At 40.8% G+C, this 13,913-nt stretch overlaps 1 protein-coding gene across 26 annotated transcripts in view; it reads left to right on the forward strand.

The window, feature by feature from the left end:
• Window positions 1-1,655: 1,655 nt before the first annotated feature.
• ptprk (protein tyrosine phosphatase receptor type K) overlaps window positions 1,656-13,913 on the forward strand; it is a 182,926-nt gene continuing 170,668 nt past the window's right edge. For 17 of the 26 annotated variants that reach the window (XR_013800614.1, XR_013800615.1, XM_079639034.1 and 14 more), the window contains exons 1-2: window positions 1,673-1,880; window positions 3,352-3,375. Coding sequence is in view for 24 of the 26 variants with exons in the window: in XM_079639034.1 (XP_079495160.1) it covers window positions 1,808-1,880; window positions 3,352-3,375 (97 nt within the window). In the remaining 2 variants the exon portion in view is untranslated. Of the gene's footprint in view, window positions 1,881-3,351; window positions 3,376-13,913 lie in introns of all 26 variants that reach the window. The other 9 variants (XM_079639051.1, XM_079639036.1, XM_079639044.1 and 6 more) reach the window with 1 other exon arrangement.

Here is a 13,913-nt window from a genome sequence, read left to right on the forward strand (position 1 = left end):
ATGGAATCCTTTGTTGCCAGCTAGCACGTCCTGAGTAAAAGTGATTAAAAAAAAAAAACCCACCTAATTACTTCTTGTGGCCTGCGTATTCACAACGAGTACAATTAGCGATGCAGATTAAGACTAGGCGATTTCCTAGGCAGATATTGACTTGGGACTATATTAGGGTAAAGCACAGGCGAAGCACTGCTACTTGGGCGCAGAGATATCACGCAGCACCTGAAATCCATCAACATACCGGCGTGACCTGCACTGAGTATCTTCGCTTTTGGATTGTGTTTATTTTGTATCAGCGAAAATAATCACTTACTCTGTGGACAGCTGTCCATTGGGTCCATTCGGCGTGGGGCGTTTTTTTCCAGTTTACTTTATCGAACCGGAAAAAAAAGTAGAGGACTGCAGGATGGATCAACGCCGAGAAATCCTCGGTAGCTGTGACACAACTGCGGGCAAGCTCATCTTGATCTGACATGTTGAGCCTGGTGTTGAGCGATCGCAACCTCCTCCTGTTGTTGTATTTCCAAAGCACGCAGCACCTCTTCTGAAAACTCTGGTTCATAGAGGTATGGTTCTGGATCTTGACTGTCTGAGAAGTCACCCTCTTCGTCTCTCACAAAATCAGCCATGTTCATCGCCATTCACTACTATGTCTACTGTAGGAAAAATATCCAGCTACTATTCATGCCGGTATGTTGTTCACGGAAGTTGTGGGATTTCAGGTGTTGCGTGATATCTCTGCGCCCAAGTAGCAGTGCTTCGCCTGTGCTTCACCCTAATATAGTCAATATCTGCCTAGGAATCGCCTAGTCTTAATATGCATCGCTATTTGTACTCGTTGTGAATACGCAGGCCACAAGAAGTAATTACCGTAGTTTTTTTTTTTTTTTTTTTTTTAGGACATGCTAGCTGGTAACAAAGGATTCCATTCATTATGCTAAGCTAGCGGCGGCCCTGCCAAACTAAAACAATGCATGCACTGAGACAAAAATGCATTTGCCCACCTATCTAAAAAGACGGTGAATAAGCCCTATTTCAAAAAACGGTGGAGTGTTCCTTTAATAACTTTGATAGTATAATTACTAGCCTAAACCATTTACAGATTGATGTGTAACACTGACTGCATTGATATAATTTTCCTTTTAGTTCGAGTCAACCAATGGTGTGAGTTTGTAGCAGGGCTTGACCAACGGAAGAGTGTTCATAAAGACTCTTTTGCAATTTACCTGCTGAATGTAGCGTTTAAAAAAGATTAAAATATACCAAATCGAAACTATCGAGAGTTTAAATGCAGTCTGTACAGTTTTGATAACTTCAGATCTAGCCCTCTCTGCGAAACCCCGCCCCCAAATGATTGACATGCCGAAAGGGTTTTGTGATTGACTGACACAAGTGTTTGTATTGAGAGCGCAGTAGGTGGTCACAGAGTGGTTTCTCACACATTTCCCAGTCAGACAGAAGTAGTGGTATTAAACAAAAAGCTCTTTCAGCAGCAGCAGCAGCACTTGAAGTGTTTGTCGGCGAGAAGAGAAGGGAGAATGAGGTGAGCGCGCACTGTGATGATGATGATGATGATGAGGATGTCAGTGTCCGTCAGTAGGGGGCGCGCGCTTCTCCACTCGTAAAGGGCCACCGCGCTGGTGACGTCACGCACTCTCTCTCGCCACTCGCAGCGCAACAGAGTATCGGAGCGAGCGCGAGACACGGAGAGAGAGAAAGAGAGAGAGAGAGAGCATGGGGCGCGCGGATCGGCTGGAATAAGAAACAATTCCCAACACTTTTAAAAACTTTCTCAACTCGGCCGACAGATATGGATACCATCATTTTCAGCATGGTAGTCCTGCACACTGCGTTTGGAGGCGCAGGAGCCCAGTACACACCCGGTAAGTGCCTAAACATTCACCTTTAACGATCCCTGGAGCGGAACGACCAAAAGTTTATGCGGTTGTTGCTTTGAATGCGTGCGCACCTTTATGTGTGGCTCGAGCACACGTTTAGTCCGTTTATGTGTCCAGGTGGTTCTTTGGACGGGACATGTGTGGGTGTAGTGGTGATTTGTGCTGGTTTTGTGCTAGAGAACAGGGAGAACACGGGTATTTCAGTTGCGGAGTGAAAGTGCTTCACCGAGCCCCACTAACCCTTCTCAACTGCCCGCCTGGAATGTCGTCACTGGGAGCAGATTCTAATGATAATTCTCTTTCCTTACAACACAACAGAAACTAGAATCTTTCAAATACAATCGTTCTAATCACCCGACAAATGCTTCGGAGTTGTACGGATCAAAAACTCCCGAGTCGTCTCGTAGGAAAACATTATTTTAAGTCCTGCGTGGTTAAAAGTGCACAATATACAACATCTCAGAAAATATAAAATCTTCTAAGAATGTTCATTAGTAAGAATGTTCTTAAAAATACGTTAATTAGTATCCTTCAGGAATGGTTTCAAAATGATAAATTCTCACACGAGGATTTTCCAGAACTAGGGAAAAACCTGATCAACTGTGTTGGATCAAACCTCTGATTTGAGTTTGTTCAAATTATAAAAATGTTTATTTACAGGAGTTTGTTTTGTTTACAGTATCCGTTTTCTTTAAAAAAATATTTTTCAATTCTAATTAAGGTTTTAGCTGGAGCACAAATGTGACCTCAAAGCATCACAGTGTATCAGTCAAAGGCACATTTTGAATAATTTTGGCAGATGTTTAGTTGAAATTATTAGTTTCTTTCACAGATATGAGGATAACATAGAGCTGTTACAAACACTTTCAACTGAGAGAAGTGCATGAGGTTTGATAGTGTTGTTTTCACGTGCCCAAATGTGTCATTATAAATCCTTCCGAATGCACTCAAATATTAAATTTGCACTTTATAATTCTTGCAACATTATTATTCCTGTTATTATTAGTATTGTTAGTTACTTTGTAAATCATCACAGATCATTTATTGTAAAATATCTTAGGAAGTCAGATGGAGTCAAAATTATTTTTTCATAGACTGAAATCATAAAAGTTTGCCTGCACTCTCAGACAGATGATCTACACACATCTAACGCTTTCTAATCTTGCGATTGCTCACATCTGTAACCCGTATCACAGCTCCGTCTGCAGGGGGGGGGGATACAGCTGTCTATGTAATTGCTGATTAATTAATCAGTGAGTCTAACCCTTGGATTAATTCTATTAGAATAATAAAAAACAACGGATGACAAATGGCAAATTACGTGAGGCTGGGATTGATTAGTGACTGGTGTAATTATGCCAGCGTGTTATGGAAATGAAGAGGGGGATCAGCGCTCGCTTTGAACGAGCCAGCTAATCCCTGATATATCGCTCTCTTTCTCTCTCCCTGGACGCAGCTCAAATGGGACATGCGGAGAAAGGTGAGTCGTAAATCCATGCCACTATCATCATCATCATCATGATCATAAACATCTGTCCTGGGCATCTGTGTCTGAGCGATTGACCCAATGACCCCGTCCCGATGTGCCGCTCCGTCAGCCAAGCGAGCGGCGGGTTTGCGTGACCGTGAGCCGCAGTTGTTTACTTGATCAGACAAACATATCGACGCACAATTCAGCTTTGTTTACCCCTCACATGCACACTTAACAGGGAACCAATGACTTCCCAGAATCCCCACGCAATCAGCTTTCAGGGTAAAAGTGCTGGACTTGTGTTTGTAATAAGCCACGTCTTGATTCTTACTCAGAGTAAATTTCATTGCGGGCTGTCATAGAAACATGATTATAGAGAAGGACAAAGAGAAAGCTTTCTTCTGCGTTTCTTCAGAGCACTCGGAGCCGTTGGCGTGCTGACTTTGAAATGGTTTTAAAGGAAAGCCTTGCAAACGGCGCTCAGACACAATGGCAAATTCTGCACATTTCTTACACGTTTGCTGCAGACTCCGATTACAGCCGCACACTTGCATGTATGTGTGTGTGTGTGTGGGTTTATGCCTTTACAGCAGAGAGAAAGCAAGGTCTTCAATGTGACTTTAACAAGGCATTTGTGCGTGGAGTCGTGAAAGGCTAACCCGTGATTTGAATATAATGCTTTGCTCTTTGGGTCGTTATTTTGGCCCATGTGTCATCGGTGTGGACGTAATGATCGAGATGGGATGTAAGGTGATGTTTGTGAGTCTGAGGAGGAATGGAAGAATATGAGCGTGTGTTTTGTCTTCCACACCGAAGGTTTTGGCCCTGGAGAACCGAGATTCGGTGTATCCAGCGGAAATGAGTCTGATGCTCTGAGAGTCTGCCGGTGGAGAACAGCACTTGACTGGCTGTCAGCAATATTTGGGGCTTTCTTTTTTGGACGTTTTTTGTAAGGTCAAAAAGAAAGAAAACTTGAAGAGACATCTTTTCTCTGATGACGAAGGCGGGGCAACCTGTCAATCATACAAGATCCACCAGTAGCAAACCACAACCATCCAATCAATTCCCCACATACACAATCAAGCCCCGCCCACATTTGTTCTTGTTCATGAAGCGTTTCACTCGATATTCGGCACAATAAAGAAGAAAAGATCAGCACAACTTACAATTCATGTTAACCTTAAAATGTGTGGAACAATTGGAATGCGCACCAATGAATCATATTTCCAGTAAGAGTAATATCGTGTCAAAAGTGTGTAAATTTGCATGATCTCACATTGACTTTAAAGGCAACAAAATTGGGCAATTATATTATTGGTTTATATTATTGTACCACCCTCACCATCTTCGTTAAATCTGCAGAAAATGTTGGCTTACACTTAATTTTACAGTGTCATTGTTATACATGTAGTAACTGTAGGAATAACTATAAATGATGCATAATTACATGCAATTAACCCTAAACCAAACCCTCATCTTAACCCTAACCCTATAGTATGTACATGTAGTTAATTATTATTACTCAGCATATGAATATATAATTACACTGTAACACAGACACATTTGTAACAGTGTACATTTAAGTACTGAGTAATATTTGGTTTGGTTTATGGTTAGTTGCATCTAATTATGCATAATTTATAGTTAACACTACATGTGTAACAATGACACTATAAAATAAAGTGTTACCAAATGTTGTTCCAGAGAAAGTTGCTACATTGTGATGAAAGATGAGTGTTTTTTTTGCACTGATGAATCAGAAGTCCAGAGAGATGAAAGCAGAAGACGTGTGATTTGGTGTTCCTCGTCTGCAGGATCTGATCTGCCGTCCGGTCACAGAGGGCCTCGTGTCTGTTAAATCACAGCTTCGGCCGCGACTTGCTTATCACAGCAGCTGCGCGCGAGAGAGAGAGAGAGTGACGCGCTTATTTTGCAGACTCGCTACAAAATCTATTTACAGCAGACAGGTATTGTCTCCGGACAGCGCTTTTTCTCCTCGCTGAAGTTTCTCAGATTATGCGCACAGAATCAATACCTGACAAGTGCGTGGAGCGCTTTAGTGTTTCATCTGATGCAGCTGTATGGATTTTTAATCCAGTCCCGCGTAACGTCGTCTCGGCTGATGCGGAGGTTTTGTCAGCGCGCTTATGGAGTCGATGCTCAGTGAATCTGAATGAATGAAGTTGTTCTCATTAGAAACAGTGCTGACCTGTCAGCGGGACATGTGTTGAGGACATTTCTTCACCTTAACTGTCCTTAAGGTCATTTCACATGTGTGTGTCGACACTTACTCCCTCAAGCACGGCATTCAAATTAAATGACTTCTTCATTTGACGATTATTGGCCAATTTGAATGATGTATCATTGCTTGAAAAGTCTTATAGATTGGACTTGTTTGTAGATATCAACATCAAAAGCACATTGTGACAATTCATTAAATATTCATCATATTATACACACTAGATACTACATGCAAATTAATGAACAGTCACATTTCCATTCTGTGATTCTGTATGCAACACTTTTCGGTTACACTTTATTTCAAATTGTCCTCGTTAAGGTGTAATTATATATTTAGCTACTGAAGTAATATTAAATGTACTTTCCATATAGGGTTAGTTGCATGTGATCATGCATAGTGGTGTGCGATATATATCGTCTACGATAATATCGTGATTGTTGTTTTAACGATGTGCGATCTGACATTATCGAGTATTATTATTATTTTTATTTATTGATTAGCCTAAATGTTAGAATTGGACTAAATATGATGCATACATTTAATAGTTAAAAATGCCTCTATAAAGTAAAACCTGCCCGTAAGAGGTAAAAATCAATTAAAACTAAATGGAAAAGATGATTTTTGTCACTGCTGTGAACTGACCATCACACAGAATATGAAGAATATCAAAAACTGTCCACATTTGTCCTTAACCTGCCAAGATACCAACACAATAAACACACTCAGCAAAATATCGTCTAATTATCATTATCGAGAAAATCCCAGACAATATTGAGAAATAATTTTTAGTGCTGGGCAATGATTAATCGCATCCAAAATAAAAGTTTTTGTTTACATAATATATGTGTGTGAACTGTGTAGAATTATTTTGTATATATAAATACACACACATGCATGTATTTATTTAAGAAATATTTGTATGTATATACTATAGTGTATATATTATATTTATATTATATATAAATATTTTATATATATATCTTTTTTTAAATATACATGCATGGCTGTGTATTAATATACAAAATAATTATACACAGTACACACACATATTATGTAAAAAATATATATTTTGGATGTGATTAATCGCGATTAATCGTTGGCCAGCACTAATATTTATTTGTCAATATCGCACACCTCTAATCCTGCATAATTTAATCTATTACTATAGTAGCTATCACATATAACGTGTGTAACAAGGACACTGTAAAGTGAAGTGTTTCCCGTGCTTCATGATGTTGGTGTTTGATCTAAGAGCTGCGTTGAAGCTCAGATCATGTGACACAGACGAGCACAGCGGTTCTGAAGGAATCTGTGGTGTTTATTAGTGTGGTTTGGTGAGGCTGGAGGTCAGTGAACATCTGCTGACACGTTCCCCTCAGAGAAGCGCAGAGACGCTGTTGCCTGCGCAGGGCGAGCACTTTGTGGATTACGGCAGTAATGGGCACAGGGCCTGTAAGCTCCTTTAGAGAGGCTCGAATCACAGCCAAAGAAGGGAAAGTCGGATTGAGGATTTGGTCATTAGATTGTTTTTGTTTTATTTTGTCTCTGCTCTGCCACCGGCTTCAAAGAGCAGCGTGTTGTGATTTGTGACTGTCCTGATATCCATAAAGATTATGATGATGGTGATGGTGATTATCAAATTAAGCCCACAGCGCCGATCATAAGCTCTCTTTAAAGGAAAACATCCCGTCTCACTCTGTTTCAGCGTCGTGTCGTCACCCGGAGGACAGTCGTGTTGCTCTTTCAGATCGACTGCCTTCATGCAGTTTTGTCCCAGGTGTTTCTCTGAAAAATTCCTAGCAGACACAAATCCCAATCATTGATTTTAAAACAAGTGTTGGAGATCTGAGGCTTTCAATCGCCGATTCTGATATGAAGTCTGAGCACAGTTTTTGTGAGGTGGTTGAGATCTCAAACTGTAGACACAGAGGAGATTTTCTAAAGAAATCGCGCGACTACTGCGTGTTTCGTTCAGGAGAATACTTTGAGACGTTTGAGACTTTAGGGAACATTTCCATTTAATCTCATGGCTTTATAGTGGAAACTAGATTAGAAAGAGATCTCATTTGGGATTTTCTCTTTATGTCTGTGAATCTGAGCACAGTATGAGACGTGGTTGAGATTTGAAGCTTTAAAGTTGACATGAGAGTCTTTTGTTCAGGAGGAACATCCGAGAAGCATCTCATTTGCGTTTTGTCTTTCCTCGGGCGACTCTCACAGCGTTTCCTCCCGTGAACGCTCTCGGCTCAACCCTGTGTTTAATGGCGTTGGTGAAATCACTCCGCAGCCTTAATTTTGCACAAAATGGTTGTCATGTCCTCTGACTCCCCGCCATCAGGACGGCAGAGAGGTGTGTTAATCGTGACGGGCAGCTCACATGCGGAGACAGGCGCGCGGATGACAGATCTGAGATGAGGGCGAGCGAGTGCGAATGAGACTGGAAATGAGAAGGAGAGAGAGAGACCGTATGCCTCGCAGTGATTCATCTGTCTGGAGTCAGGCTGTCTTATATCTGTGTCAACACCATGACGTTTTGGAGATGTCAAGTTTGAACACGTCCAGGTGTGTGTGTGTGTGTGTGTGTGTGTGTGATTTACCTGTCTTTCATTCTTGGCTCCTTTGAGACGCACACATGTGAAATCCTCTCAGACTTCAGCTGAATTAAGGAGTCGTGTCTGCGCATCACGGCTCAAACTGGCCTACTTCTGATGTCTGACTCGCACTTGTTAAAGCTAATATAACATCTGTAATGACACTGTATTGAAAAACATCAGAAGCAGGTTCTTCCTCAACTATTGCAGTGCTCTTTCATCACTGTAACCTTGCTGGAATAATAATAATAGGAGTTATTATTCATTAACAAAAACCCATTAGAGCATTTGAGTCATTTATCTAAACGGTTTTGTTTTTTTATTTTTTGGTCTTTGTGCGTGCATTGATGTTGTATTCTCTTTATTATAATTGAAAACTAACGATTAAAATAACTAACAATAAAAATGTTGATGGAGTGGCGTGGGCACTTTATTGAAATATTAATAAGCAGTGAAAATAGAAATTTTACATTATGACAAAATACTTCAGGCTTACATTTTAAGAATTACATTTAGTTTGACATTAGAACAGATATATATGCTCAAAAACATGCCAAAATGAATTTTCATATAGAAATGAACAAGTATGAGTTGCATTTTTAAAAATCAATTAATAGATAGAGGCAACAATGAGTGTCATGTCATTGAGCAATAGTATATCTGTAATAATGCATAAATGTAATGTTAGGTTAACGTTTCTGAGACCACAAAGCCCTCGGTGTAAGGTTTGAGTGAGGATCTTTGTCTTGTGCCCAGCCCTGTCCTTCAGGCAAACACAAACAGAAAAGCATTGCATCTGTTCTCAGCCTACTTTACTGCATAAGGTCAGATGTTTTGGGGAACAGCTGTGCTAGCCTGAGGGAGAGACCGCGGGAAGTGTCGGCACAGGTGGGCCTCAGGGGGCGGGGCTCGGTGCTGTCAATCATCTCTGCCTCTGTTTGTTTGTGGGGGATGGGGGGGTATTTATATAGTCAGGATATTTATATAGTCACTGTTGGGTGGAAACTTTGTATGTCCAAAAAAAACTGTACTTTTCAGAGAATGGAAAATAACAAATAACGTTGTGTTGTCAAAGTTGATATTGTGGCTTTAGTCACTTAACATTTTATTATTAACATGTTACAAAAATCAAGCTGAAATGGAGTTACTAGTTTTTTGACCAGTGAACGTCGTGTTTTGCTTCATCTGACGCAGTAAGAGCATCACATTACGCTTTCATCAACGTATAGGTTATGCAGTTTACTGTGTTTATGTAGCCGTTCAGTTTGTCTGTTCTCATGTTATTAAAGATGAAGTGCTTCACACTGGCTGCTTAACACAGTATTGACTGCGACTCAACGACAAATGCCAGATGAAGACACATTTCTCCGCTCCTCAAATACATAAAACATTAGCCTTTATACAGTGTTTGTAGAGTAAAGAAAACACTGTACTTATTCAAGCATCAGTTCTTTATTTACTGCAAACAAGCAGAGACGCTCCAAACTTCATTCATGATAGAGGTGGGCGGAGTTATGAGCTTTGACTGACAGTTTGAGGAGCCAATGGAGTGACGAGCTTTAGTCATCTCTTTTTAATACTTTTTTAATGGTTAAGTAAGTATATCAAAAATCGATTCCAACTTGAGGTCAGGAATCGGATACTTGTTAAAAAATTAAAATTTTGATTCCTCTTATCGATTCCTTTGTGAGCATTTCAATTCCAAAGACAAAGAGAAAATCCACTCGTTCTCGACTGAATAACTTTTGCAACTATAGTTGTAATGTATATTCTATTTATAAAGTGCAGTGTTATTTTACATTTGATTACAGTTTCTGAATACCTGAAAATCGTAAAACACTGTTTATTTCAATCGTATCTTTGTTTAGTTGTATTTATTGCTCCAGTTGCTAATTATTTTTTTATTTGTTATTTTTAATTACTAAATGTTTACCTGTCTTTAATAATGCTTGAAATATATATTATTTAGTCTACGGGTAGTTGTTTTTCTATGGTATTTTAAAACCGCTGGTGTCAGTAATGGCCACTGTGGCAGACAAATCCACATTTATTGTGTGATATTTCAGATTTTCCGTGTCATTGATCGGGCCACACGAGTTTCCCGGCGTGCAGAGGGTTTTCTCATTACGCCGGTGTTAATTGCTGCTAATAAGAGGCATGGGAGAGCCCTTGATGTCAGTGTGTTTGTCCTGCCTGCTGTTCATCACGTCTCTGCCCCGGGACTCTGGAGACGGCGTGTCTGAACCCCTCCAGACCCCGTCCTCACACCTTCAAGCTGGAATTTACAGCCTGTGTTTGAACAAAAGACTGGAGTCTTTCTTCCCGACCCCCACTGACGAGACTCTCTCTCGGCTTTACTGTCGACTGAGTTACCGTGCGGCTCAACACACACAAGAAAAGGCCTTTACATCAACTCCTCCTGCTGAATAGACTTTCAATAGACTCATCATTGAGCGTGTGTGTGTTTCGTCCTCAGGTCATGAGTGTTTTTGAGCAGACACCACACAGAAACCCCACACACACACGCTGAAGGAGAGAAACTCTCCATTTGAAGACACTGAGGCTCTTCATGGCATTGCTGAGAAAACCTCCTTTGTTTTTAGGTTACGTTTGTCATGTCAGTGAATCTGATGAGTGTGTTTCTTTTCAAACAGAAAACAGGTCACCGATGAAAAGAAGAGCTCAATTGATCTGACGTGCTTTCTTTGACTCCTGTAGATTGTGTGTCCGCTGAAGTTTGTGTTAGGCTCAGATGTGCTTACGTGATTTGTTTGTTCATGTGATTCACGCAGTCGTGATACGCTCTTGCTGACGGCCAAATACAACAGGAGAGACTGAAAGAAATGACGTGAGAGCAGCAACACGAGCCTGTGAACGCTGAGCCTTGCTGTGTGTGTGTGTGTGTGTGTGTGTGTGTAACTTATTAAGCTGGACTGTTTTCTTCTGGAAAAAAACCCTGTCATCACTGTGAAGCGTGTGTGTGTTTACCTACTTAACTATATTTTGGGGACAAATGTGTACCCAGAAGTGACCAAAACCTGACAAAATCTCCAAAAACACCCGTTGTAAATTTGGTGTGAAAATGCAGAAAGTTTTGTGTGATGGGTAGGTTTAGGGGTCGGGTTAGTGTGTGTGTGTGTGAGATGGTACGTTTAGGGGTCGGGTTAGTGTGTGTGTGTGTGTGTGTGTGTGTGTGTGTGTGTGTGTGAGATGGTAGGTTTAGGGGTCGGGTTAGAGAGTGTGTGAGTGTGTGTGTGTGTGTGTGTGTGTGTGTGTGAGGGGTTGGGTTAGTGTGTGTGTGTGTGATGGTATGTTTAGGGGTCAGGTTAGAGAGTGTGTGAGTGTGTGTGTGTGTGTGTGTGTGTGAGGGGTTGGGTTAGTGTGTGTGTGTGTGATGGTATGTTTAGGGGTCGGGTTAGAGAGTGTGTGTGTTTGTGTGTGTGTGTGTGTGATGGTAGGTATAGGGGTCGGGTTAGTGTGTGTGTGTGTGTGATGGTAGGTATAGGGGTCGGGTTAGTGTGTATGTGTGTATGATGGGTAGATTTAGAGGAGGGTTAGTGTAATGGGAGATAATATACAGTTTGTACAGTATAAAAACCATTACGTCTATGGAATGTCCCCATTTAGATAGCTAAGTAAACATTAGTGTGTGTGTGTGTGTGTGTGTGTGTGTGTGTGTGTGTGTGTGTGTGTGTGTGTGTGATCAGGGTCCCAATCTCTCTTGCTGTCGGGCCACATGTGGTTTCGGTTAACCACAGCTCATTGTGTGTGAACTAACATTAATGGGGTCATAGGTACATCGGTCGTTCACAGGAATTTAGCCACAAAATTTAGTTTTCTGCTGCACTAGTTTTATAAAAATAAATATGTTGCACGATAGAAACTTCATAGAGAGAGAGAGAGAGAGAGAGAGAGAGAGAAATGTTTTGCTCTGTGAAGTTCTCCATTATGTCCCAGCCTTGTCAAGAAGTTTGCTGGGAAATGTCTGAGATCTTTCCCGTGGACTTTAGAGAGCATTTGGAGCCGGTGTTCTCTTCTGAAGAGAGACGTGTGAGATTACAGAGTTAATCAGACGTTTCCATCCGACTGCTTTCTATGAGAAACATTCGAGACATTACAGAGACATTTCTGATAATGAGTGTACTGTGTTGGACTGGCTGTAAGTGTTTGGGTGTAAATCACTGTCTTGTGCTGTCTGTGTGCGTTTAGATAGTTGTGTGTGTATCTCGTGTCTCTCTGAGTCATGCCAGGCTGAACAGGAGCGTAGACAGAACGACGATTCTGATGGTTCTGCTGTGTGAGATCTGATTAATGCAGGTTGACGATCCACACACACACACACACACACACACACACACACACACACACACACACACACACACACACACACACACACACACACACACACACACACACACACACACACACACACACACACAGGAGAGGACATCTCATAGACACGCTGCTTTTTAGCACATTTATAAAACTCGATTTTATTTCATTAATACAATATCATCCCAGATAGCAAACTGACATCGAATCAATGTGGAAACAACGTTTCTCGTGACATTGAAACAACATCGTTTTGCTCATCGAATTAACGTTGAATCAACGTCAGACACGCCATTCAACCGCATTTCAATGTTGAATCGATGTTTTATTTTCGGTGTAATAACGTTCTGATTGAACGTAACTGTTGATTCAACGTTGAAATTTGATTGATGATTGATACTAACCTTTACAACTAAAAATCAACGTTGAATCGACATCGGTCTGCTATCTGGGATCTGCAAGTACAGACTTAAAAGTAAGCAAGGGTAAGTGTGTGAAATGTGTTGCGAGAGCTTCTCCAGGTCTGCTGGTTTCCTGTGTTAAACACAATAACAGTCCTATTTGGTTTATGCGTAAGAGTGTGTGTGTGTGTGTGTGTGTGTGTGTGTGTGTGTGTGTGTGTGTGTGTGTGTGTGTGTGTGTGTGTGTGTGTGTGTGAGAAAGAGATGAAATGAGGGAAAACCAACTATGTGTTTACTTCTGAATGAAGATTGATGAAGGTAATTACATGCTAGAGTTCATTCCTCAAGAAGTAAACCCAGAGATCTGCAGCATCACACACGCACGCACGCACGCGCACATACACAGACAAGCTCACACACACACACACGCAATGCAAGAGAAATTCAATGGATACTGTAAGTACATAATCAAATTCATAAATATTACATCATTTTAACATTATTAAAAATGTTAAATGTTATACACACTGAAACAATCTTTGTCACTGAACTTGTTTTCCGGTCATTTATTTTCAATATCTGAGGTGAGCTATCCATTGTCACTATCAGTATGTCTATGATATTCACACATACATTAAATTCTTTTAAGATTAAATAAAGCACATAACCAGAACCTGAGATTATCATTGTTATACGTTGCATGTTGTTGTCGTTTGCAGAAATATAAATAGTTTTTAAACCGGCTTGTTTGGGCAAAAACTGATAAACATGGAAAAGGCGTCTTTTTCGCGTCACGTCTGGCAGTGTAACTGTTCATGCTGATGAGTGTGTGAAACTGTGTGTTTTGTGAATGTACAGTGTTTCTGCTGCCTGTCGGTGTGTGTGTGTAATGAGTCGACTCTTCTCATCAATAAATGCTGAAACACACACTTCTCTCTGTGACTCGTGCTGTAATTAGTGTGTGTTAATGAGAGCTGAATC

This window comes from Phoxinus phoxinus, assembly GCF_949152265.1.
Source record: "Phoxinus phoxinus genome assembly, chromosome: 16".
Lineage (NCBI taxonomy): Eukaryota > Metazoa > Chordata > Actinopteri > Cypriniformes > Leuciscidae > Phoxinus > Phoxinus phoxinus.